Genomic DNA, 27,290 nt, shown 5'->3' with positions numbered 1-27,290 from the left:
GGTTGACATCATATTAGAAAGACACTTGGGTTGGAGTGTTAAGACAACCTGTACTTAATTTACTTATTCTATCAATTCAACACAGTTACAATAGAACTGGTTAAATGGTTCAGAAATGCACTTTGTTAATATAGAATGCTTGCCTGACCACTCCATTCCACTATATCCCCAGTCTTACTGAACATTCTAAATAAAGGTGCACAATCAGCGTTTCTCCCAACATGCTTTTTTGTCAGTTAGTGCAAATGATGATGAGAATACAGAGAATTGGGGGGGTTCAGATGACAGACAACATGGCTCAGTTTAAAGTGAACACATTCAATGAGATGAGATTGTATTACACAGAACACTGTTGCAGTGATTGTGTTGACAGTAACCGTGCCAGTGGTGTGACGTAGAGATACAAACAGCGTTTATTTATCATGTTTAGTTAGTTTAATTACATGACAGGGCTGATCATCCTTCACCTTGTGAACACACACACATATGCAACACACAAACACTACGTAAACACTCACACATATCAGACACACAGGTGACAAACACTCACACATAACCTCCATCTGTCCATCACTGGTTCTTGTCGTGGTTGAAAGCCAGATGGGCAGCTTGACAGGGAACAAAAACAAGGACGGAAGACTGTTATTATCGGAATGAAGGTCATAATACAAATAGGATGGGGTAAAAGAGCTGTATATACGGTATATAAAGATGTTAGGTTTTGCTGTTGTGTGTGTATGTGTGTGTGTGTGTGGGGGGGGGGGGTCTCACCCTTTTCTGTGACATTCTCTGCGATGCCCTTGGCCTTCCCAGCCAGGTCATGCACCACGCTATCCATGCTTGCCTGGTGCTTCAGGAAGAAAGGTCGCACCACACGCGCGTATATAATGGCTGAGCCATTCCATGACACTGGAGCCATGCACCACAGCAGGAACATACACTGAGAAGACATGAGAAAAGAAAAGAAAACAATTGAATTAAGTTGGAAAAGGAACTGAACAACAACAAACCTGGTTCTTCTCTAACCAGGTGTGCCTCTGTGTACTGTACCTTGCCAGCATAGTAGAAGGGGCACCAGGAGAGGAAGATGTCAGAGAAGTGTTCCACGATGCTGAAGACGCCATACACCACCCAGTAGGTCAACCACTGTGTGTCGTCCTCCTTCTTGCTGCTCTCAATGGCCTTGATGCTGAGTGTACAAGAGAACAGCCTCAATTATACTTCTACAGTATGTCAAGCTGTCGGCGTAGCAACGCTGTAGGTCAGCGTATAGGTAGCCTGGGATCCAGCCTGCTTCGCTACGTTCGGCGGACTTTTTTTTCTCTCTTCGCTTATCAGTCTGGAATGCCTCCGATTGACTCGTTTTGCAGAACTACACTGGAACTACATATGTTACGTTAGGCAACGTCGTTGCTGATTGGATGTTGTTCAAACGAATGAGGAATCACAACGATCACACCGTTTTTTTTGTCCCGCCCCGCACCACAGACCAATCAGAAGCCACGGCACGATTCCAGCCGTATGCCATGTCCCGCCTCCCTTGGAGATAGGAGGCATTCCAGACTGATAAGCGAAGAGAGAAAAAAAAGTCTGCCGAACGTAGCGAAGCAGGCTGGATCCCAGGCTAGCGTATAGGTACGCAGAAGATTGTGTGCCTCTTCAAAAATGTAACTACTGTACATGTAGTGGCTTTGCAGGCTACGCAGACAGAATAATTGTGATTCTTCTACTAGGATCACTTCATATTTCCTCCTTTCTGTTTCCGGTGGCAGTTGTTAATAGCTTGTTTAGCTCTTCATCTAGCAAAGCAATTTTCAATGTAAACCTTCACTTAGTCATCATTGTTACTTCTCTGTACCACAAAGTGAATGTGTATAAACATGTTCACTTCAGGGTCTTCTAGAAATAAATGCACAACACTGCCATCTAGTTTTGCAGCAGTGCTACAGCAGCAGAGACTAGCAACAGGTCTCTCAAGCCAGACAACTATTCCACTCTTCTAATGCTATATATAGAGTGGGTGTCTGAAATTACACCCCCTGAAAGCGGTACTAAAAGGAAGCTGTCATAGTTTGTCATTTCTATTCCCCAAAATATGTTTTAAAATATCTTTAAAAATTTGAATTAATTTCTGCTTGGCAGTAAGATTTATGCTTTAACTAATTTAATTTACAGTAGGAATTATTTACGCGACTGCAAAGACGGAAGGTGTAAGACAGTGGAGTCAACAGTTCGTCTCGAGAGACTAGGCAACAGGTAAAAACTATACAGCTTTTTTTTTAAATAGTAGCACTAAATGTTTCATGAAAAATAAACATATGGTGTAACCCCCCCGAAAAACTGAAATTGGGATACGAAAAAAGGATCAAAATAACCTTTTTATTATTATTTTAGCCACAGCTGTGTAGCCCTATCACTGGCTGTGTTCAAACAGTCCACAATCTGTTTAATTTGTCTTCTTTGCCACTTACTTTTTTTGACCTAGCAAATGAAAACGTTTCTGCTTAATCAAAACAGCAAAAGAAAATAACCATTTGTCAACCCAAATATAAAAACAATTGAAATTCATACATACGAGAAATAGGCTGGATAGACGAAGCCAATTAGGTTGCAGAGGAGTGACGCTCCATACCCAAACAGAAGATACAGCCCAATGAGAGTCACAATAGCTAGAAACAGAAAGAAGGAAAAGGCAAAAAGAGGAACCATGTCAGTGTTAAAAGAGAGGGAGGAACAATGGCAGTGATTTTCCAGTAGTTTGTGTCAAGGGGACATATAACCATCCCCTGCCCACAGTGGTTCTTAACTCCAGTCCTGGGGACCCTGCAGACTGCTATTAGCATTCTACTTGGCAGTTAACACTGTTCCACCTGGTTTCACCGGTGTAGTCTCTGACTACATGGTTATAATAAAAACAACAGTACTACCTGACACAGCAGCTCTAAGACACCCATCTTGTTTGCTTTAGCTGTTAATTAATAGCTTGGCTAACCTTGCTAGTTAGGAGAATGTGTGGTATTTGTAAGCCTGATTGATCTTGATCAACAAGGTAAGCTTAACAGTTGTATTGTACTTCTGCCTTCTCCAGCTACTACCACCCCCAACCACACATAATGCACAGGCATCCTGGTGAGGCTGCACATGTATATATTTATATGCATGTAATATAATTTTATATTGTCAATAAAGAATTAGAAGCAATCAATCAGTTGAGATCCACTGCATTAGAGCGTGTCAGAGAACAGGATGTCAGGTTACAGAGTAACAGGATAAGGAGGTGCACTACTAGACAAACTCATACACTGATATTCAAATTCATTAGCTGGAGGTGATGAACTGCAATATGAAATCTTCAGAGATAGCCATTAGCCTTATTTAATAGCATTGTGTTAATTTAACTTAAATAGTTAAATCCTCAAGAGGATTTTCCTGTGTACGCTGCATGGAAATTCCTAAAGCTATAGTGTGCTCATGTGAAATATTACGCATAGACATCAAGTAAGTGAAACATTCCACACATTGGCTATTCAGCCTAAACCTGGAGGGAGGCAAGAGGGTAAAGGTTCAGCCTATGGCTACTACAACAGAACCTATGGTTACCATCTCACAACCTATGACTACGGCTACAGATCCATCCATTCCAAACCTTAGTGATAATAAAACTACAGGTATACAGTACAGAGTCTAACAATATTAGCGCCACTTGCCAGTTTCTTGAAAACAGCCTAACCAGATGTCATCTATTAATTTCATCCATTATAAATCCACTTCTGTTACAAACGGGAGATGTAGGTGAGGGGCGGAGAGGGGGTTACATTAAACCAATGGTTATATGCAAAAATTACATACGTCTGCGTGACTAAAGTCTTCCAGCTATTTTACACTCAAACAAGAGCAGAAAAATTACTCTAAACGGATGAGGTAGAAAGTCACATACAGCTGCAGCACTCATGTATCAAGTATCTAACATGGCCCTTTTAGTCTCATCTGCATACATATTCAAATTATCATGTGTAATCTTACCCTAAACGGAATGAGGTAGAAAATCACATACAGCTGCAGCACTCATGTGTCAAGTATCTAACATGGCCCTTTAGTCTCATCTGCTTTCATATTCAAATTATCATGTGTAATCTTTCTCCAATGGTGACAGAGGAACTGGTAGGACAGGATGTGGGTATACACAAACAGCTGTTGACGGAACCTGACACTGAAGGGCAACTGTTAGCACAGGGAAACCATCATCTGAGGCTTTCTAAGTACAACCCTGTTTAACCTATCACATGAAAAGCACACATCTCAACATGTACAAGCCAGCCTGGCAATAACCTCCCCAAACCTTCTCCAGCCATGACACAATTAGATTTTACAGCCTAAATGAAAACACATGCACCAGCAGCCTCTTCAAAACAAGGGTTTCCACTTCCCAGTACATAAGCCTGAGTAAGGTAGTAGTGCAATTATCACATGGCTTACTTTGGGTACAGTTGCAGTAGATTGTACTTATATACTTATACCATGAAAGTAGAAAACAGATGATACTCAAGTATACCCTAGGTACTTAGGCCTTAGCTTCTTAAAATGTGAGTCACCATGACTACTATCACACTGTGATACAAGAGTCAGCATAAACTTGTTTATGTTGAGTTAGTAACCCAACTCAAGAGAAAACTGATAAAAGATTCACGACAGGCAGGCCCAAATGAGAACAATATATCTATATTGAAAATCAGGTCACTGAAATGTCCTCCAACAGAAGGGAATGGGATGCACAATATTGACATGTTGGCCAACATTCAATATCCATTTAATCGCATGGTCAAATCAATCAATCGATAGAAATATTACAATACAAGTTTCCATTGTTGTTTACCTTACACCTTGTATACAGTAACGTTGATTCTGGGTGAGATGCAGACTAAAAACTGTCTATTAGGCCGTAATAGTCCTAACAACTCAAATGTAGTAAAGATGTAATATTATTAGCGGCGCTACGGATCCTGCTCTATACCTGACTTTGTCCGTGTGCGTAAGTCAACGTTCTGATTGGTCAGGTGCGTCAACAAAGTGATTGGTCAAGCTTCACGTGACACGTGGCTATAAACACATTATAAACACATATCGATGACAAAATGTATCAAAGGCGCCGCTACCTTCACACAGGGTGTGATTTTTTTTTACTGTCTGTGGCTTTATTCCCACTGTCTGACTAACTGTGTCCCTTTTATGCCCATACATGGGTTATTAGTATAATACCCTGTATATTGGCGTTCCCCATGTATGGGGTTGGAGTGGCGGTTCTGGACAACTGGTAATCCATATATGCCCATAAATGGATATACTGTATCGGTCGGATCTGCGGATCTGGACCACCACACAAATCGAGCGACTCGGCAGCGGGCATCACACTACCTTGAGTCCTTGCCGATGCACGCGCCGAGTTTGAAGTCGGTCGGTCCCATATATGTACATGACCATATGGGCATAGTGGTCGGATCTGTAGCTCTGGATAACCAGATCTCCATATGCCTTTATATGGGCATATCGGATTTGTTTATTGTTATGTCCGAGTCATAGTGACATGCCTATATATGGGCGTATCGGGTTTGTTTATGTTATGTCTGAGTCAGAGTGTCGTGGCCGTGGTCCGCCGGCCGGTCCTCCTAGTAGCCAACTCTAATATAGGATGCACTTTTACCTTAGCGCTAGGTATACTCTTGGTTGCTTGTTTTTGCAGGAAATGCACTTAAAACTTCTAGTGATTAGTAGTTTTCGTTCCCTACCTATGTTGAATACACTTATTGTAAGTCGCTTTGGATAAAAGCGTCTGCTAAATGACTGTAATGTAATGTAATGTAATGATTAGAGTTGAGCATATCGGTCGAATAAGTGGTTCTGACAACCACCCATCCGACCGACTTCATACCGGGCACCGTACTACCTCGGGTCCTCTGTGATACGCATGCCAAGTTTGAGGAATTTGTGAGCTTGCAATATCACAGAGCGATGTCAGAGTGTGATATCAGCAAGGTTTATATAACTGTGTGTCAAGAATAGTCTCCATATACGTATGGCATGTTATGTTTGTGTTTTGTAATTCCCATTGTCCACCGTAAATGGAGATCCTAATTCTGCATACCGGTCGGACCGTTGGTTCTGGGCACCCGCCAATCCTACCGACCTCACACCGGGCACCGCACTCCCTTGGGTCATCTGCGATACGAACGGGCGACTTTGAAGTCAATCCGCAAGCATGTGATATTACAGAGCGATGTCAGAGTGTGACATCATCCGTGACACCAGCAAGCTTTATATAACAGTCTCATATAATAGTCTCTCCATATACAGTATGAGCATGTTATGTTTTTGATGCCCACCCTCCATCCACAAAGCAATTTTAATATAGGAAAGAGGAAGGATATCAGCTGATACCGATATGATGAGCGATTAATCATTAACCCCTAACCTACAGTGTACCATTGTAACACAATGTCCATTATCTCAGCTTTCTGCATTTGTTTGCAAAAATCTAAAATGAACTGCAATGTACATAGGCCTAACCTAATTTAGTTAGTACAGTAGTTCAATCAAATAGACGCCTTCTTGCATTCTTCAAACAAGCCATTGACTCTGACTGGAAAAGGGCCTCACTTTCTCCTCACATTAAGAGACCAAAACTGCTGACACTTAACTGTGCCATTGGGCTGAGTTCTTAACTTGTCCATTTCGTTGTATTATATCAATCATATTCTTGTTAAATCTATCAAAGCAAACCAAATGGTTACGTACTGTATATACCAGCATGTACAAAGACAAATACAGCAACAAATCAAATTCAACAGAATGTTTAGAAAGACACTCAAGTATTAGTATTAGTAGTATTTTAGTATACTTGTAAATGATAGGTGACACTATAAAATGTTCCAGATGCAGTGTTCCAGATGGCATCACATAAGTTAGAACACTAAACATTATTTTTCATTATCTTCTGATACAATGTAGCTTGACACACATCGCTGAGTTTCACAGATGGTGTTTAACTTCCACACAAGTTTGAAAAAAAGAGAAAACAAAGAAAACCGATTGGTAACATGAACATCAGTGCTGGTGGGAAACATTGCAACTCATACATGTGAAGGGGCAACTGTGTGGGTACATTATTATGATCCCAGAACAATGGTTTTGAAGGCTACCAATGCCTGTTGAAATGGCAATGGCATGTCCAGCAAGTCTTGAGGAAAATAACATGAGTGGACATTGAGAAAAGAAGCTTGCCTGTGCCTGTAATACATGTGTGGACAACAGAGCAACGAAAAGCACTACACAGAAAGGGACACACCAGTCATCCTAGAATCTTCTTCCATCTGAGCTTTGCACTATATATTTCAGGACATGTTAAAAATACCCACTGCAGACAGACCAGCTGTTGGCACAGGGAACTCGAACTAGTTATATCATCCATAATATTCTGATGTGCATAGTCAAAGTATATAGCAGGTGACTGCAGTCTTCTGGCCTATCCTTATGAACTTTGGCATTTAAGTAGCAAAGGGTCATAAAATGAGCCAGCAAAGAGACATGTCATAAAACCAACAGAGAAAGGGTGTCTGCTAAAGTAGCCTACTTCTGTTGCAACAATACTTATTTTTGCCACATTTAGTGTGCAAGAACAACTTCTCATTTTCACTTGCGTTGTGTGGTAAACAAGATAACCAACAGTAGCTTTGGGGGAAGAATGTGCTGAACTGGCTATCCAGAATATTATATAACGTGGCTCGACTATGACAACTCTAGCCTTGATACAAGACAGTCCTAGGCTATGACAACCACTGGTGGGAAAAGTACTCAAAAGTATCAATACTGCAATAGTACTCCATTACACTATTACTCTATTGTAGTAGCAATGTAATACTCTAGTATAAGTAAAAGTCCAGAATAAAAAATGTACTTGAGTAAAAGTACAAAAGTATCGGCATAAACATATACTTAAAGTACCAAAAGTAAAAGTACTCATTGTGCTGAATGTCCCATTTCACAAGTTTTTGAAAATAGCAGATGGGACGAATTGTGAGCTTGTAGATCGGCTATTTTCAAATAGCCAAAGTTTAAATAGGGCTGAAGAGGTTAATATACGTTTTGTCATAATATTTCAAATCTACAAAGTTACTAATTCAAATAATTGTAGTGGAGTAAAAAGAGCAATAGTTGCCTCTGAGATTTAGTGGAGTATAAGCAAAAGTATTGACCATTGGAAATACTCCAGTAAAGTAAAATTACCTCAATTTTACTTAAGTACAGTATTTGAGTCGGTCTAATGTACTTGACGACTCATGTCAGACAAGTAAAAAGTTAAATGTAAAAGTAAATGAAACATTGTACCCGCGTTTTGTCAGCTCAACCGAAGAATGAACTCACCCGCTGCAATATATTGTTTCTGAACTCCAGTTTTCTCTTCCAGCGTTGTCAACAGATCTGTCACCACGTTTTTCTCATTCAGAAATGCTTCGTAACGGTCTTTCACTTGATTCAACATCTTCGGGCCTCGATCGTCGAACCTGCGTGTCCTTAACAAACAAAAGTTTTATGAAGACAAAAGTCCCACAACAGGCAATGTGTGTGCTAATGCTGCAACAATGTAGCTTGTCATAAAACAGATTATTTCCAAAACCTTACAAATAAAGTTGGTTGCCCGAGAGCGATGCTGGCCGCTGGCGCTGAGTCGCCTTCTGGTTGGGGAGGAGTTGGAAATACTTTAAAGGACCAATCAGCGGGCCGTGCTTGCTACAGGTTCCCATCCACTGGGTTCCCATCGGGGCCAAATGGCTCTGGTTCCCATAGCTCGTCGGGACAGCCAGTCGCGCCGTGATTGGCTATTAGGCCTACTATGATTTACACTAGTTTGGGATGAACATGTAGAATTGATGAATTGTGATACATTCATACCGGCTACTTCGTACCCGCCACTTTATTAGTACTAATTGATCTTGTTGATAACGACCGTATCTTGTTGTTGTAGAACACCAAGATAAGTTAGAGTAATGCATTGCAGTTAATGTTTCATATTCATAAGTGTCGGGTTGCAGTAGGCCTACTGTAGTGCACTGTAGGTTAGGGATATATTCTCTGCTGGCTACCTTGGTCGTCACTCCAGCATACAAATAATAAATACAGTTAAACATAAACAGTTAAACGTACGGTGGCTAAACCAACAGGCAACAGCCCTCCTAAACACAGTCAGAAAACTGTTTGCTCCCATCAGCAACACCTGCCCTAGATCACAGACCTGGTTAAATACCTTGGCAACCTTGGCCTTGACCGCGCCCTGCGGTGACGTCATCAAAATAGAAAACAAGTCAAATGGCTCTTAAAGTCAGCCTGTGGCCAGTGAACCCCCGTCCGCATGCGCTGTACTGCTCCCGTATGGTTCCATTGGGAAAACATGGCACAGGCTGACTAAAAAAGCGATTTAAACGCTTATTTTAACCCGTCGGTAAACTTTTCTTGGCTGCTAAAAACCACCAGCCCCCAGCCCTCTTCATCTGATCTGTGGCTCCTCTCCCATTGTATTGGTTGAGAACCAGTTTGCCAAGCCCAGAAGATCTTCCTCCGCTTCCAAAGGCTGGTGCAAGGAAAGTAGTCCAGTGAAGGAAAACATGCAAAAGTGCAATAGAATGTAAGTTATACCCATTTCAAGCCAGGACTTTAAGCTTCCTTCTAATGTAGGAATTACTATTGTAAGTGTGTTGATGATGAGTAATTCACGTCAGTAAAAACGTACAAATGCAACATCAGTAAAATCTGTATTTCTAGACAATATTTTATTTTATGTTTGAATGTGCCCAGCAATTGGCCATGTTATTATGTGGGGGAATATGCTCTCTCTGACCTCTCTCCCTCTCTTCCTCTCCCTCTCAACAGAGAGTTGCGCGACATCAATGTTGATACTGTGATGTCAGGAATTTCCATATGGGCATGAGTGTTGCCTATTAACTGATTTGGCTGATGTCAGGCATGTCCATTCCATATATGTGAGCATTTTGGCCGTATTTGCTGATATACACTGATGTCAGGCATTTCCAGGCCATATATGGGCATATCTTTATGCCTGCCACAGACATCATCACAAGTTGAACTTGATATAGTAGATACAAGCATACAACGTGGCGTGTATGTGTGGTCCACACTAATTTTGGCTGCTTTTTCAGGCTCTACTTGTATAATTCTGAAACTACTAAAGGCATTCCCATCATTTGGGTCCACAAGAGAACCATGGATTTCAGAACTTGGATTTTTTTCTTCTCTCTGATAGTATCTACATGTGCAGATCCAGTCAAATACATTCATTGTGGATCCTCTGCTGGAACAGTGTCCATGGTTGACATCAACCCATGTCCACATCAACCATGCCAACTTCACAAAGGGCAGAAGTACAGTATCAATATGACATTCAGCAGTACAGTGGACAGCAAAACGTGCAAAGCACTCGTCCACGGAGTAATTGCGGGAGTCCCCATCCCCTTCGCAATACCCATTGAAAATGGCTGCAAATCTGGAATTGAGTGCCCCATTCAGAAGCATAAGAGCTATCACTATGTGAATGAGCTACCCGTGAAGTCAGAGTACCCCTCAATACGGCTGGTGGTCGAATGGGAACTGAGAGATGATACCAACAACGATTTATTCTGCATCAAGTTCCCAGTTCAGATTGTGAGCTGAGGTGAAGTGAACACTCACAAAACACATCATAGGCTATGCCTATTTTGTACTGTCACATACTAGTCACTGTAATAGCCTATAGCCTATATTCCTTTTCCCCCAAATTGTTTTGTATGCCTTGGCTTCTAGGAGACAAGCCGTTTAGGCGCTCGGGTGGCGCAGTGGTAAAATACCTGCCCACTGCGGAGTCTGGGGATTCGAATCCACCTCAGTGCATCCGGTTTTGTCGAGCATCTACATTAACACAATTCTTGGTAGGGAAGCTGAGCGGGGGAGTGATATTAGTCACTGCATGTGCTCCTACGGGCTGGGGGTGGCACCTGTCAGCAGGGAGTGTTGGGCGGGAGGAGTAGGCTGAAGAGGAGGGGGCTCAGTATGATACAACAGCAGTGACAACACACAGAAATGTGTGTGGGGAGTAATCAATTGACATAACGACTAAATTGGGGAGAAAAAGGAGTAAAGAAAAAAAGAGGCCTCTGAGAAAACATTGTCACTACTTTGCACAAGAGCATACAGTGACGTTTTAATCCCCAAAACGTTGCATGTGAGCGGGGCTATATGCGGACCATGTTGAGTCAATCCTCGATTTTACGTAGGCTAACCCTAATCCTACCCTTAACGTCACAAAAAAATGCCTAAACCTCACCTATCCCTAACCCTTAACCTCACAAAAACCTAACCCTAAACTTTGAAATGCAACGTAGCCTACCTAAGATTTGACCTTTTTGGGGTTGAGAAACGTTGATGTTAAAAGCCTCAGAAACAGAAAGTGACAACGTTTCCTCTGGTGTGTGTCTGTGGCTAATCATACAACCCATTGGACTGCTTCAGCAATCAGCACCAATTCTTTTGTGCACGCTGCCAGTACAGACCAAGCAAATTTCTTTTTAACTTTAATTTTATACTGTATGTCAGTGGAGGGCAGATTGTTCTGAAACTTTGCCCGAATATGGAGATTACTGACGACATAGTACCTATGCGTCATAAGGTCATATCACTGATGTCATCTGATGGTCGAGATCCACATGGAAGCAAAGCCATTATTAGACACCAGTCTTAGTGTGAAAACTATTGGAACTGGAATTGGGTGTCAACATATCAGATCAGATTTTAAAATGTAGGCTTTTCCCCCCCATGGTCTTTCTGGGTGCTGTGTCAGACAAGCTATTTAATTTAATAATAAGATTATAATTGTTAACCAAACCAGAATACATTATTCTATGCTTCACACAAATACTGCCATCAATACACCCATCAATATAATTTCCTGAATCAAAAATAACTATAATAATAACTCTGTCATATTTGCTATAACCTGTGAGCAATAGTCAATTAAAGTGAGACGATCAATTAAAGTGATGTGCCCACAGGAGCTACCACGAAAGTCTAATTGGGTTGTTCCATATACTACACTTTTACTTATTATTTTATTATGTTTTGTTATTTATTACAAAAAAATCTGTTTTATTTCTAGGAGGAAAAATCAAAACAAGCAGACCTAAACTTTAGTTTTAGACTCTGTGTCAATTCCGCCACAAGGGGACGCCCTGAACCAATTATTGAGTTGTTCTTTTAAAATGAAATATAGCCTAAAGATTTCCTATTGTTTCTTGGGTAGTTACATCGCTGCTAAGACGACGTCTTCTTGTTCAAAGGTCAGCCTATTATCTCAAATGTTTCAAAAGTTTTTTTTTTTTTTATTTTTACCCATGAGTTTAAAAATAAAGGATGTGCAAAAAACAGGTGTATGTTTGCTTATGGTTTGCCTACATGGGGGGTTTTGCATGACTGCCATATATGCTTCGCTGCACTGGAGAGTTAAGATGGGTGACTGTCAGAGCAAGTCTGGAGAGTCAGTTACCTAGGCCCACTTGAGTCTGGACATTGAGGATAATCAGGACAATGTTTGCCATAGCACTTATTGCCATGCTAGGATCTGTGGCGGAGGGTGAGGAATATTGTTTTTTATACCTTTCTTTTTCTTTTTCTTTTGTATCCTTGATTTTACTGGCAAGTGTTCACCTCATAATCTTATCACCACAATATATAGATATAACACGAGCAAAATACTCGAGGAACATGGATTTATTTTATAACATGGCATAAGTGACAAGTTTTATTTTAACAAGGTAACTTGATCTAAAATAACTAGACCACACATCTTGCCACAAATGTTTGGTGTTTTGGTTTATTTTCATGTGGTGCCAATTTAGTGTTCTTTAATTATTTTTATTTTCTTATGTGGATTTACACTTTGCCATTTTAAAATGGCACTAATAATTACACTAGTTGTGATTTATTTATTTAGTATATTTTTGTAGGCTAAGTTGGAAGAGCATGAACGTTCCTTATTTGTCCTCAAGACTATTTTCATTTTTTATTTCCAGTGTCATCTGCAAGCAAATATCTGACTCAGCCTCACAAATACGTGGCTGTTAGTCTTGGAGCCAGTGTGGCCATTAGTGCAACAGGGAGTTCAGATATTGGTTCTGATCTCAGCTGGTACCTACAGAAACCTGGACAAGCTCCCAAACTGCTAATTTATAAAACGGAAACACTCCAGACAGGAACTCCATCTCGATTCAAGGGCAGTAGACCTGACTCTGCCTATACTTTAACCATCAGTGGAGTTCAGGCTGAAGATATTGGAGAATACTACTGTCTGGGCTACCACGGTAGCGGAGTGTTCACACAGTGATTTACAGCCGTACAAAAACCTCCTTCGGTTTAACTGCAGTGAAACTGATCAAGTGCAGCCTGCAGGTGCTGAGGTTTGAGGGACTCAAACATGACATGGATCACTGCTCCAATAAACACTGCCGGACCCAGCACAGAAATGTCAACCAACATGACAACTGTGTTATGGAGATAGATGTAATTTCTCTTGTTGTATTTTTGTTCAGTATAAATGGCAGTCACTGACAGGAGAGGAACTACAGTGGCCCATAAGGCTAGAATTGCATTACTTTAGTTTCCAGGAGAACATGCTCAAGGACATTCCAACATATTCAAAAATCAATTTCATATATTATACATTCAGCTACAGATCAGTGATAAGCCGTGAGTGTGTGTACATGCACACGTCTTCATGTCCTACGGTACACAGTAAAGTCCTCAGTATCACAGTAAATCTTGAGTGTATCAGTGTAACCAAATGGAAGCACAATGGTCCATTTGGTTACATTTGTACACTCTCTGAGGAGTTCACTGTGTATGTGCATATTATTTTATCAGGGTATTGATTGCATTTCGCTTGTGCTCTTAATTCTCTCAGTTGCAGTGCTGTGGTGCATGACTACAGGGATTGGCTGGATACTACTATACCCCCTGGTTTATCCACAGTGGAGGCCTCTGTGTTCCTGTGAATCCTCACAGCTGCTGCAACTCCACCTTCCACTACTGCAGGGGTCTTCAACGTTTTTCAGGCCAAGGACCCCTCAGCTGAGAGAGAGATGAACATATTGTATAAAATTGTGTTACAGCACTATCATCAGTGTTGAGTAAATTCATGTTTTTTGTATAATTTGTTTATACATAATCTGCTCTATTAATATGTTATACATGTATCATGTTGATGTGTGTTTTCAGACATTTAAACCCTCAATACTTGACCGTTGGCTCTGTACTTGGTCTGCTCCCCTCTACACCAAACCTCTTTGCTACGAGCTCACAACGCCTCATTGAGAGCTTGTAGATCTGCTACTTTCCTCAGAATAGGGATGCTATCGGTTAAAGTGGTTAATGTAAAAAAAGATCCTATCACACAAAGATTTGGCGGCTCCCCTGTAGTAACAAGACCCCTGAGGACCCCCTAGGGGTCACAGAGCCCCTGTTGAAGACCCCTGCACTACTGTAACATGACATGTATTAATGTGTTAATATTCTATGCTCTGTTGATGAATTGAATACATAGGACCACGATGGAAACAAGTCCCCAGGACTTGTTTGTGTTATCCTTTTAGCACAAGTGTTTTGCTGTACTTCTGTGCTGTTTACATTTTTGACTAGTAAAGTGTTCAAAAATAAATAAAAATAAAAAACCCTGGACCTACCAGGGAGACATAGACATGGAGGGAAAGTACAACCCCATGGGGGCACTTTGTGATGATGCATTAAAATCAGTTAAAGCTTGAACTTTCGTGGGATAGTCATTTTAAACGTATGCTATGAATGAATATGAATACATGTAATACATAGGCTACTGTTTAGGCAGTGCTGTTTCATTTTCACAACTCAAAGACGACAACAAAGCAAGATAGCACAAGGACACTTTGGTATAAGTTTGGGTTGTTAGTTACATCTTGTCACTGTGTAACTAACTAGTAACTGTGTGTGTGTGTGTGTGTGTGTGTGTGTGTGTGTGTGTGTGTGTGTGTGTGTGTGTGTGTGTGTGTGTGTGTGTGTGTGTGTGTGTGTGTGTGTGTGTGTGTGTGTGTGTGTGTGTGTGTGTGTGTGTGTGTGCGTGTGCGTGTGTAAATTGTACACACACACAGGGGGGGGGGGGTCCGGTGGGACTTTGGTCCATTCCAGGCTGGCCGGCAGCAACCCTGCAGAGGCGCTGCAGTGCAGAACAGAAGTAGGCGTGGCGTCTTTCACCAGCTCTAGCCTACGTTTTTTTTTTTTTGGATCACGAGAAACGTACCGCCGAACGTCGTAGCCGCCGCCAAGAAGAAGAACATACGAGACGAGAAGAAACGCCAACGTTCAAAGCTGGTAAGCATTGTAACGTAAAAAACCGTCATATATTAGCGTCACGAGTCATTTTTGTTTATATCACTCGCGTTCGAAGGAGCCACATTTGTGCCATGCTGCTTTTTGAGGCCTTGGTTTGGGATAGGCAGGCTAACTGGCTAATGTTAGCAGCCTAGGCCTTCGCGGCCAGGACCGTCGTCGCGTTACAAAGAAATGTGTGGCACGTCGAATCCTGTGACCGACTACCAAAAAAGACGGCTGTTCCACCAGTGTATGCCGCCTTGTAACGGTGGTTTTCGAGGATCATAATGTATTCGGCATTTGAGCCACGGACCACCATTTGATGAGATTTAGCCTCTCAGACCCAAAACTTAGAATATATTGTTATTGTTGGATACGATTTTGTCCACAATTCCATGCTGTATTGATGTTGGTACCATAGGAGAGACAACAGGCAAACTTCCATCAAAATAACAATCATGTAATTAAGTAATGCACATGTTTAACAATAATTTAACTCTTGAGAGCGTTAAATGAAACTTACGGGTCCATTTGGTTTCATTTTACACTCAAGAGTGAAAAACCTATAAGGGTCCATTTGGTTACCAACTCACCATAATTTAACTGGGGACCGGAAGCCCCACTGGTGGTCCCCGGACCACTGGTTGAGAACCACTGATTTAAAAGGTTGTCAGACATCAAACCAATGTAATTGCTGTTTTTCCCTGGTGTCCATTGAAAGTTGTGAAAATGACCGTCACGCTCCAGGCGATGTGGACATTTCGAGAGTGGCTCCGAGCACTCTTGGGTTGATAAGGTCACCAGTTTGAGTGTAACCGTGGTTAGGGTGCGTGCGTGGGAGGAACTGCACTGGAACAGCCGCTCTAAAATGGGGCCGTGGTGCGTTCACTTCTTTGCGTCAAAAGACGAAAATAAGCAATTACGTTGCATTCAGTGAATGACTGGACGGCGCCGAGACACTCTCTTGTTTAAACTTTAGATTTCGGGTATTGCTTTGTTTGCCTTAAGTTTGTCGTAGTGTGCAACGTTTTGCAGTCAAATAATCGTGCAGTTGGCTTGCCAGCTAAGTTACACTAATGCTAGTTGTGTTGTAGGCCCCAGATCTCTGCAAGTCAGTGATGGCCAGCTACCACACTGCAGTGTATGGCAATCAGGAGCGTTCGTTAATTTGGTTTATGTAACCTAATAAGCGTCCATTTGGTTACATTATTCTGTGTACATTCTGAGTTACAAATGACAAAATTAACAGTGTAGGAAGTCAACGCCCCCCAGAAGATATTTAGGAAAACACGCCTCTCTCAAGAGAGAATGTGACTGGCACATTGGAACCAATAATATAGATGTTGGTCAGGACATGCACATCTCTCCAGTAAAGTGAAATAAAGTCTGAACACTGAAATATAGCTCCTCATGTAATTTGTCTTTATTACATTTCCATGTACATGTTTGGCCACCCTCAGAAGATTTCTGTTCTGTTACATTCAGAAGAATCACCTTTTTTTTCCAACCCATTAATTGAATGACCCCAGTTTGATTACTGTTTATTTTCTTCTCATTACATTATGAATCAAAATTCATGGCATTAGTGGTCTGTCAAATGCTCGTCAAATTGTCTAATGTTATTCCTTTGAAGAAGCAACCTTGCTCATTTGTTCACAAGTGCCCCCATTTGTATTTATTTAATTGTGCTTATCGCCCTTTAGCCTCAGGAGCAGTGAAGTGTCTTCATGGCAGTTCGGAGAGGACACATTAGGTACTTGAAAGTGAGTATCTGATCCCTGTTGCAATGAACAGAGCTACATTATGGCCTTTTTAAGATGTCGTGTCTTGTATCCAGATTGATTACTGTATAGATTAGATCCAGGTTTAGTTTTGTGATTGCACTTCAAAAGCTTAAACAATTAAGCAAATAACATTGAGAGAAACAACGCAAATTTCGAAATGCAAATCAGGAAATGCAGTTGTGAAAGTGAGCACAACATGAGTAGGTTTCCAGAGTAGACTACACCTAAATGAGACATAATTACTTTGACCACCTGCAGGAAGCTTTAATATTTATACACAATCTAAATATTTAATTATTGTTTATCAAGGGTGACCACAACTGTGTGGGTAGAATAATCTGGTATTCAGAAGGTAGCTGGTCCGCTCCCAAATTGCCCAGCCTGTGTTGAAGTATCCCTGAGCAACACACTTAACCCCTAAGGTGCCATATTAATGGCACCTTCTCAGTACTTAAAACTTAGGATGGGTAAAATGCAGAAGACGAATTTAATGTACGTGCAAATGTACAGTGACAAATGCCCCCAAAACTACTCAAGAGGACTAAATTATGATTTGGTAAATATAATTGCTAAATCTTTAACTGGACTTGGATATGTTGCTTTCACACTACACCATATATTTGGACATGTTCCCCTGGCCACCGCCAAATGTATTGCCTGAGGGATTGGATCCTAAAACGTTTTGAGGATGTAGTTGTACTGGATGTGTTAAGAGTTGTTAACTTGTGATCGGATCTTCCAGGATGCATATTAAATGCCAAGTCTGAACAGGTACCTGGGTACCGTAGCAGGGGAATGCATGATGTTGTTGCCAGATGTTATATCTGACTCGGATAAATCACATTATTTATCCCTATTCTAACTTAGCATCAGCCTATAAACTAGTCTCCCATGGTCTAACTTGGTCTTTTATGTTGTTTGAGTGAGCGACTGAGGGGTCTTCGACTGACTATTCAAAATAAATCATCCGTTTTCAGGGTACAGACGAATGTATCTGAGTGATTAATGAATTTTCTGAATTAATTTTATATTTGTTATTTTCTCCAAAGGAAGGCATTGAGAGTGATCAGAAATCCCCTCCCACAGACTTGCTCCCACCAACATTGCCCATGTTTACTTGTTTTTAATACAGGACTCATTCATCCTCTTAGGCCCATCTGTCTTACCCCACCAGAATACCCAATCACAGCCATTCCATTGCATGAATGGAGTTCTGTCAGGTTCACCACACGACTAGTTCCCCATTCAGTCCTGATTCCATTTCAGCCACCGGCAACTATGTCCACTAGAACACATGAACACTGAACAGACAGAGGAAACAATCAAGAAAAAGCTATCATAAGACTAAGCGATAAATCCGAGGCTCTTTCAGATTAGTGTACATAAGCATATAAAAAAATGAAATATGACCTAGATTGTTTAATTCAGTGTTGCTATTCAGAAACTGCTGTGCTCTATTGACAATTATGTGACATACTATTGACATACTTTACTTATCAGATTGGCTTTATTCAAATCACTACATGGAAGTCCAGCTTAAAAATAGTCAACTACTGTATGTTTCAATTTGCAAATCAGGTTCTCACTTGTACTCCCAACTCCCATGGTATGCATAGTATTACTTTTAACTTGGGAATTCTCATTTTTACATTGATGTGCTCACTGCTCAGAGAATAGCAAAGTATGTTACTTTGTACTAATTGGTGGAATGAAGAAAACATTCTGTATGTAGGTCATGTTAGCCCACAGGGACATACCTGCTATGTTAATGCACCTATGCTTTGGTTTCCATATTCAGTGCTGTCCTTTAAAGTAGTGTCAAAGGGTTAGCTGAGGTGACTGGGACAAGGGAGCTCAGCAACGTGTGTAGTTGTCAGACAGGCTATGAAGTGCACCAAGGTGGTGTTCTTGACTTGGTCTAGTTGATCATAGTGTAGACAGCTGCAATTAAAAGTTGGGCTGGGTGTGAGTGTTGGCAAGTAATGTATTAAACTGAGTTGATTTTGAGTCCAGACATTTCTTGAGTGTGTTAAGTTTGCAGTGATTATTAGTATCATTGATGCTTGTAAATGTGTGTGATCTAGGCCACTTTCTGGGATGACAATCATAATGAGAACACTGAGAGCAAATTCTGCACCTGTAACCAGTGAACAGTTGAAATGACTTCCACTAACTCTATGCTCCCACTCCCACTTCCATGTGCAGGAGGTGTATGACATGTCTAACGGTTACGAAGACCACATGGGAGGGGACGAGGGCAAAGATGCCAAGACCAACTTGATAGTGAACTACTTGCCTCAGAGCATGACACAGGATGAGCTGCGGAGTCTCTTCAGTAGCATTGGTGAGGTGGAATCGGCCAAGCTCATTCGGGACAAAGTTGCAGGTATGGCTTACTCAACATCCCATGGTGTGCTTTGATGCACAGTTCAAGCGTAGAACTCAGACATACTCAGACAGGGTTCATTATCACAGTAGGTTTTGAATGTCAAGGGACTTGAGATCAGACACCATGGCTACAACACAGTTGGGGGGCTCAACCTCTGAAAACCTCTGTTCTGTTACTTGTGGACTTTGCATCCGGTCCACTGTTTTTTACCTAATAATATTGACGCGTTGCGCTTGGCATCATCAGTTGTAATTTTCTTAATTGTTTTGGCTACACAGGCTCAATGTTGGCTCAAATTGGCATGATATGTACAGGCCAGCCCTCTTTCTGGCTCCTGCAGCCTTAGTGACTTCATTGGAAATGCCAAATTTATTTTCATTCTTGGCTTATTTGTTTGTCAAATCCCATTCACCACCCCTGCAGGCTGCTGTTGTATTTATCCAACAAATACGATCTTGTTTAATTGAAGTCCTTCTTTGTTTTGTTTGTTCCGACTAGCATGAAATGTGTAGATTTGTTTTGTTTAAAACATTTATTTATTCAGTATGCAGTTTTTTGTTTTTGTTTTGTTTTTTTTTGTTTTAACTATACAACGTTTTTTTTGTTATTTTATTGTTTTCCTTTTTTTTTTCTCTAGGCCACAGTTTAGGGTACGGATTTGTTAACTATCTTAACCCTAGTGATGCAGACAGAGCTATCAATACACTGAATGGACTAAGGCTACAGTCCAAAACTATCAAGGTAACGTGCAATAAGGTGTTCTATTGTCAACCCAACGATGTCATGTCATGTAACTCTCCTGTGGCTCCTGTGCCGTGCGCTACCTAGCTAGTACATGTCAACCCAAGGAAATGGTACTGCTTTGATAGCTCGCCTACTGCCTTATTTAACAATAACAAAGTCTACTGAATTTTACTTTAATTTTATTTCAATTTTGTTTTGATGCTTTGTTTCATTCTTTCAGAATTCATTTTATTCATTATGAATTTGGTTGCTATGATTTTCCTATGTACATTTGAGCATACTCATTTTGCACAGACCCATGCCCTGGCATCTTGACCAGCTCAATCAGGGATTCACAGACAGATCTGCCTTTTTGTTTTTTGTTTTATCTCAATTTTTTTTTTCATCCTTACATTTGTGTAGGCTTTAATATATGAACAAGGCTTGCCGTTAACAAATACTATCCACTGGATGATAGTAACTTAAATGCTAAGCAACAACAAACATTTAGACTAGTTGCCCCTTTATAAACGTTCAAGATTAAATTAAGAATTAACCAATTTAGTTAAGTGATTTTGGGGCTTGTGATCAATGCTAGTCATAACAATAAGCTGTTTTCTTTGTTACTTGTTTATTGTGAGTGTAATTAAGTGGTGTAATGAGGCTTTTGTTGCTTCCTGCTACCAGGTGTCCTATGCACGGCCCAGCTCAGACACAATAAAGGACGCCAACCTGTATATCAGTGGCCTGCCTAAGTCCATGACCCAGAAAGATGTCGAAGACATGTTTGCCCGCTACGGACGTATAATAAACTCCCGCGTGCTTGTCGACCAGGCTTCGGGTAAGACAGCAGGGCCGGAGAATGAAGAAGGTATTGCTGTCTTATATGCACCGTACTGTCAGATCATTTCTCAATTTAGAAAAAAGGGTTCCACTCGGATACCAGCTCGACTATCAAATGTCTCTTCTGTCTTACTTTAGTCTGCCGGCCTGGTTTGACTATTTGTGGAATGTTTAGGAACTTATATTTGATAATTTCACATGATTTAGAAAATCTATTTTCCCTGTGCAATTTGTTGAGTCAAACTTTGTTTGCTACTATTACTGTTATCAATGTAAGTCCATAATGTAAAAAGATGTTTTTTTACATTTTTTTTGTCATCACTATGCATATCAAAACTTTTTTAAGGCTAAAACATATTAAAGAGCTTGTAGTTGAATAGGCAGCATCCCTTCCATCACCCATTGCCTCCTCTCACTCAGGTCTGTCCCGTGGGGTGGCATTTATCCGGTTCGACAAGCGAGCCGAAGCAGAAGACGCCATCAAAGACCTGAATGGCCAGAAGCCTCCTGGAGCCTCTGAGCCGATCACAGTTAAATTTGCCGCTAACCCAAACCAGGCAAAGAGCACCCAGATCATCTCCCAACTGTACCACAACCAGTCTCGCCGCTTCGGAGGACCTCTGCACCACCAGCAACAGAGGTTCCGGTAAGGGAAATTATGACAGATGCTCAAAGACCGCATAGAGCATTAGAAGATGCCATCATCTGGCATCAGACAGCCTTTCTGCACTAGAGCCTAATTGTATTCCACACATAGGGACTTTGTTTAATCTTCAGATGCTGTATCTACAATCTTGCTCTCATGTCTCCTTATTCCCAGGTTTTCCCCCATGAGCGTTGATCACATGGGTGGCATGGGTGGGGTGAGTGTGCCAGGAAACTCCACCTCAGGCTGGTGCATCTTCATCTACAACCTGGGCCAGGATGCTGACGAGGGCATACTCTGGCAGATGTTTGGGCCCTTTGGTGCTGTCACCAATGTCAAGGTGATCCGAGACTTCAACACCAACAAGTGCAAGGGCTTTGGCTTCGTTACCATGACGAACTACGAAGAGGCGGCCATGGCCATCGCCAGCCTCAACGGCTACCGACTTGGAGACAAGATCCTGCAAGTGTCCTTTAAGACCACCAAGGGTCACAAATAGAGAGAGAGAGAGTGATAGAGAGCTGGACAACTTTGGATGAGCAGGAGAGAGATGGACACAATGACAACCATGCGCCCGACTTTCATTGCAGACAATAGAGGTATAAGTTGGCAAAGTTTGGCATAGCAAATTGGTTTTTAGTGTATTCTCACTCAAAGCGGAATTAACTCTTTCCATCTTTGTACTTGTCTAAAAGAAAAGTGCGTTTGTATGCGCAGTTTTTTTTCCTTCTCATTTTCATTTATTTTCTTGTCTTTTCTTTTTCTTTATACTCATACTTGGGAATGCTCTGAATATAGTTGTAATTATGGGGTGGGGGGGTGACCAATTTCATACTTTGATAATTAATTTTCCTGTAAAGCTGTAGAATCTTGTCCTTATGTGCTGCATTTGAAATAGTCATTATAGGGACCAGATGTGGGATGAAGGCCTTTACGTGCCCTGAGATAGGCTTTCGCCAGTGTGCTGGAAGTGGACAATAAGTTACTAGAGGGGAAAGCGTTGCACACACCTTCCCATTTGTCAGACATTTCAATAGTTGCTTTGTGATGCGTCTGTTTACTGAAAAAATATCACAAGAAGAGTGTTTTGCTCGGAGGCATTGGTCAATATTTCCTTTTGTTTTTTAATTTGAGATAACAGTGCTGTGTCCTGGACTCTGGACCCTATGTAGAAATAGATGCCTTAATTTATCAGAAACACCCACCACCCTGCTCACAATGGCTCTAGTCAATCTGAGGAGCAAAAGCACTTTTAACCAATCTGTTTTAGGCTATTAAGAATATCAGTCTTTTTCAATGTTATCTTATGTTATTGCTTCCCTCGCCTGGTGGGGCAGAGTTTTAAACACGGCCAGCTTATGAGGGGAAAATGTGTTTTTGTTAATTGTTTCGTAATCAATGTGGAGGGGTCTTTTTTTAAATATACAGTATATATAAACCTTATCTAAAAAAAATAGTCCTGTGACAAAGCACACCCCAAGTTAAACATTATGGAAGATGGACCAAAGACATGGAAAAATTGGATTTTCTGCCCTGGATGTGTCAGACCATGAACATTTTGAGAAGCAAAATTTACCCCTTTTTGAGATTTCTTCTATATTTCTTTTTTTAACAGGTACTAAAATTTACCGCTAAGAACATGAGGACTGTCTGGCTCTTTTCTTTCTTTCTTTCTTTTTCGAAACCATTTATTTTTGTTTGAAACTTTTTTTTGTTGGTTTTTCAAACGTTTCTGGAAGTTTAGAATTCTAATCATTCAAGTTAAAAATTGAGTGCTCATCTCAAGTTCAAGGAGAATTAATGGCCTTTAACACTTAAAAAAAAAAAAATCTGTTAGGTTTGCTTTATTTTCTTCTTCGTTTTGTTTTGATTGTTTCACTTTGAAAATACAACCATTAAATTTTATTTTGTTTTGCCGAAAGTTTTGTTTGGTTTGTTTTTTTATTTTTATTTACTTATCGAGTTCATTTGCATTTTTGTTTAACCGTAGTGACTGATGCATTCTGCATTTTTATGGACACTATACCCATCATGCTGTCTTTGCCGAGGTGGGTCTTTGACTCAATGATTTGGATTCAGTTGGTGTTCGGTATCCTCTAAATATGTTACCTAGCTACCTGCCCCTTTTTTCTCTTCAAATCAGCCATCCTAGGTCAAAGAAAGGTTGTATGCTGTCAACACTGAATGGGGGCTAGGAAACCTTAGGATGTAGGAAGGGGTGGGGAGATGGTGTCCTCCCTGTAGTTAAGATGGTGAGAGTATCTACATCCCTTTGTGGTAAGGCCAGTGAGTAATAAACTGTACATAAATGAGCAGAAGGAAGCATTTGTATTTCAGTATGGATACTAGTTGCTGTTGATAACCATTCCAACCAACAGCCAAGCCTGCAAAGTGACTTTTAGCTGTCCTGAAATCTGAATAAGTGTATGATGAAATACTATACTAGAGAGGGAGATGAGAGGGAGATGCTTTGGAGAGTTGGGGTAAGCATAAGGTCAGTAGATCAATGCTAAAAATAAGCTTCAACTAGTCACAGTAGTAAAACATTTTTCTTTCATGTCATTTCTTCAAATGACTGTGTTAAAATGCAAGGTATTGAGACTTCATCATTTATCTAGCTAGCATTTACACAGCCTCATTTGTTTCCTTTATTGTAGACCCTTATAGCAGTTCATCAGTTGGAACTAGGCTATTCACATTGCTGCCTGTTCCTGATTTCTATGAATACTATCAGCACTTTTCGTTATGCCTTTTGTTTTAAGCATGTTATCAGTAAAATAGTGAGGAGATATGTGGTCATATGTGGACAAAACCCTACGCAATTTAAGATTAATGGTATTTAAATATCTGTCTTATAGTAATTAATGTTCTTGCCCCTCTGCTGTGATGATTGCCAATTTAAAATCTGTGGCCCCTGGTAGTTTAGTCTTCATAATGTAAGTTTAAAGCTGAGGCCTTAAAATTACTACCGGTATTATAGTTTGAATATAATCGATATGTAATTTTCATATATCTTTGTGCAGTACTCGGTGAGCTTGCTCAGAGCAGGTAAGGTACTAAGAAATATGTACAAATCGGTTTGTCTTGGCCATTACATTTTTTTTAAGTTCAGTTCTTAATGTGATGGTTAGGATTTTCTCAGACTAGTAACACAGAAGAAGGTAATGTTTTGTGGTGTTTTGTTTTATGGCCAGGTGTGGTCTTGGTATTCAAGGTACATTTCAGTTTATTCTTTATTTTGCCTTAATGTTGGAAAGGTTTTGAGTACTTGACAGCAGCAAGCATAGCATAATTTATTTTACCTTGATGCTTGTTCTATTTGAGTGTTCTTTCCTCTGCAAGTTTTTGTATGGGTTATTGATTTTTAACTTTTGACACCTCAAGGCAACTGTCTTTCAACATAATTTAAAAATGTGTGTTTGAAATGTATTTCAGAGTTGAGGAAAACAATGTTTTATTCAGTGTGGTTTTGTTGGAAGGAACACTGTACAAAACAAGATGGACAGCCCAAAGGTGCACACAAGCACTTCTAAATGCCCCATATTCTATGATCTGTTTTGAGATTTAAATCACGTTTATTTATTAGTTTTCATAATGCTTAACTAAATTTCTACATGCCAAAAATGGGACTATTTAATTCTACATACCGAAATATGGTGTCCATTCAGTCACCTTAATTGTATTTGATGTTATGTGTGCTGTTATTGTGCTATCATTTTAATTTATATTTAAATGTACTAATTTTATTTTGTATTTAATACCTGTTCATTTCAGTTTACTGGTGGCTGGTGAGTTCAAAACATTTTGGACGGGAGAGAGAAACATTTTAAAGTCTGAAATTAAAGCTTTCCTTAACTAGCCTACATGAGGCATTTATTGATCATATCCATGATGAACTAAATTACATGTTTTTATAACAAATGGTAAAAATCCTTGTCCCTTGTAACCTGACAAACAAACAAAAAATCAATAAAAAGCAAACTGGAAGCAATAATTGTTGGAGTGGATTGTACTCTTCTCTAAAGAGTAAATGAAAGAATATTGGGTTAGGAACTTTAGGTGACCTCTGGGGCCCAGTTGTGTTGTACATTTGTATTGCCTTGAACTTGGTATATAGGATTTGTATACCATGGCCATGTGCTTTCCTGTTTTGTTTGTGCATTCTCCTCTACAGTATATTGAATTTGATGGTGGTATTGAGCAGTACTGCCTCCTATATACAGATGATATTTGTGGAATCTGTTCTATAGCTACTTGAGGCTGTATTCTGTGGAATGTGTAGACTCTATTCTATAGTTACTTGAGAGGCTGTTTTCTGTGAATTGGATAACTATGTGAATTTACCCATGACATTCTAGGTTCCAGTAACTGTCTCGGCCAGATGGGGGAGACATAACCATGTATTTTCACTGAGCTTTGATGTAATGTAGTGTATGTTTGAATACGTTTTAGTTTGAAAACCCACAAAAACTCTAAAAAACAGATTTTTAATAGAAAAATCCATGAGCAACATTGCACACCAATTAAAACATAAAACATTTGTATAAAACATGTCTAAGACACATATAACGTGTCATGGTTCTGCTTGATAAAAATGTCACCCAGAAATCATCAGAAGTCATTTCTTTCTTTGTCAACATAAAAATCCTATGTATTCTGAGATTGTGAGATTCTCATAAAGTGTCATAATACAGGGAATATGTTAAGGTAGCTATGGTTCCGTGCTGTGCCATAGCCTCAGGCAACTCAAAAACCTGATTCAAAGTGAAATCTATAAACGTAGAATAGAATTGCATATTATACAACCCTGTCAATGTCTACATTGTTTCCAGTGACTGGTTAACATGAATTCATATATAATATATCAGATACATGTTGTAAAATATCAAACAATCAGTGCACCATTCCACACATGATTTCATATAGAATATGTACAGTAAAACGAGTATGTGTACAAAATTCCCAAATGTGTGACGTTAACACTTAAAACAACCTCGGGTGCCTGATGACCGGGTGCCTGATGACCGAGTGCCTGACTGCGATTACTCTAATGCCTAACTGCGAGTCCCCAGTTCGATTCCTGGGCCGAGCGAACATTTGGTGCATGTAACTTCCCTACTCTTCCTGTTTCCTAACTATCTCCACAGTCACTATCAATAAAAGCTCAGAAAAAACAGAAAAATAACCTAACTATAATTCTTTCAAAGCAGCCTTACTATAAAGTTATTAAAAAAACAATAACTAGAAGAAAGTTTTTCTTCCTTCATGGCACAGATGTGATTAATAATATTCTTCCTGGAACATCACAATATAACACAAATTTAGGCATGGTAACATTGCCACAGTGGACATTGCCAACCCCCCTCTAACAAAAAAACCCTGAAAAGTAGAATGACCTGAATTGAGGTCATAACGTTTAGATTTTTGTGTGCTGTGCTCTCCAACTGAAGTCTGAAGTTGAACTCTGATGTTG

The 27,290-nt window shown here is 40.3% G+C and overlaps 2 protein-coding genes across 4 annotated transcripts; one reads left to right on the top strand and one right to left on the bottom strand.

Moving 5' to 3' along the window:
• Nucleotides 1-395: 395 nt before the first annotated feature.
• Nucleotides 396-8,764, bottom strand: LOC311036198 (receptor expression-enhancing protein 6). Of its 2 annotated transcripts, none has more exons than XM_084044737.1 (6): nucleotides 8,674-8,764; nucleotides 8,416-8,564; nucleotides 2,576-2,669; nucleotides 1,051-1,189; nucleotides 772-940; nucleotides 396-608 (listed from the first exon to the last, which is right to left on the bottom strand). In XM_084044737.1, the coding sequence occupies exons 2-6, from the start codon at nucleotides 8,531-8,533 to the stop codon at nucleotides 571-573; spliced, it is 558 nt and encodes a 185-aa protein (XP_083900863.1). In that variant the 5' UTR covers nucleotides 8,534-8,564; nucleotides 8,674-8,764; the 3' UTR covers nucleotides 396-570. The 2 variants fall into 2 exon arrangements, with proteins under 2 accessions (XP_083900863.1, XP_083900864.1); XM_084044738.1 differs by having other exon boundaries at nucleotides 8,416-8,555; nucleotides 8,674-8,721.
• A 6,558-nt stretch (nucleotides 8,765-15,322) lies between these two features.
• On the top strand, nucleotides 15,323-26,428 carry elavl1a (ELAV like RNA binding protein 1a). 2 transcript variants are annotated; one of them, XM_084043936.1, is made up of 7 exons: nucleotides 15,323-15,432; nucleotides 17,136-17,195; nucleotides 19,422-19,602; nucleotides 20,243-20,346; nucleotides 21,016-21,169; nucleotides 21,592-21,817; nucleotides 21,992-26,428. In XM_084043936.1, the coding sequence occupies exons 2-7, from the start codon at nucleotides 17,160-17,162 to the stop codon at nucleotides 22,314-22,316; spliced, it is 1,026 nt and encodes a 341-aa protein (XP_083900062.1). In that variant the 5' UTR covers nucleotides 15,323-15,432; nucleotides 17,136-17,159; the 3' UTR covers nucleotides 22,317-26,428. The 2 variants fall into 2 exon arrangements, with proteins under 2 accessions (XP_083900062.1, XP_083900061.1); XM_084043935.1 differs by having other exon boundaries at nucleotides 15,327-15,432; nucleotides 21,016-21,199.
• The last annotated feature ends 862 nt before the right edge of the window (nucleotides 26,429-27,290 follow it).

Source organism: Gymnoscopelus microlampas (assembly GCF_963454915.1).
Source record: "Gymnoscopelus microlampas genome assembly, chromosome: 20".
Lineage (NCBI taxonomy): Eukaryota > Metazoa > Chordata > Actinopteri > Myctophiformes > Myctophidae > Gymnoscopelus > Gymnoscopelus microlampas.
The sequence above is the reverse complement of the archived record's forward strand: the minus strand, read 5'-3'. Positions and strand labels throughout refer to the sequence as shown.

Excerpts from the sequence above, each read along its gene's own strand:
- LOC311036198 (XM_084044737.1), bottom strand. The coding sequence starts at position 8,533 with ATGTTGAATCAAGTGAAAGACCGTTACGAAGCATTTCTGAATGAGAAA. Across the intron at positions 941-1,050 it reads CCTTCTACTATGCTGGCAAG|TGTATGTTCCTGCTGTGGTG; the intron begins GTACAGTACACA and ends ATGTCTTCTCAG. Across the intron at positions 609-771 it reads AGAGAATGTCACAGAAAAGG|CTGCCCATCTGGCTTTCAAC; the intron begins GTGAGACCCCCC and ends TTCCCTGTCAAG.
- elavl1a (XM_084043935.1), top strand. The coding sequence starts at position 17,160 with ATGGCAGTTCGGAGAGGACACATTAGGTACTTGAAA. Across the intron at positions 19,603-20,242 it reads CATTCGGGACAAAGTTGCAG|GCCACAGTTTAGGGTACGGA; the intron begins GTATGGCTTACT and ends TTTTTTCTCTAG. Across the intron at positions 20,347-21,015 it reads TACAGTCCAAAACTATCAAG|GTGTCCTATGCACGGCCCAG; the intron begins GTAACGTGCAAT and ends TCCTGCTACCAG.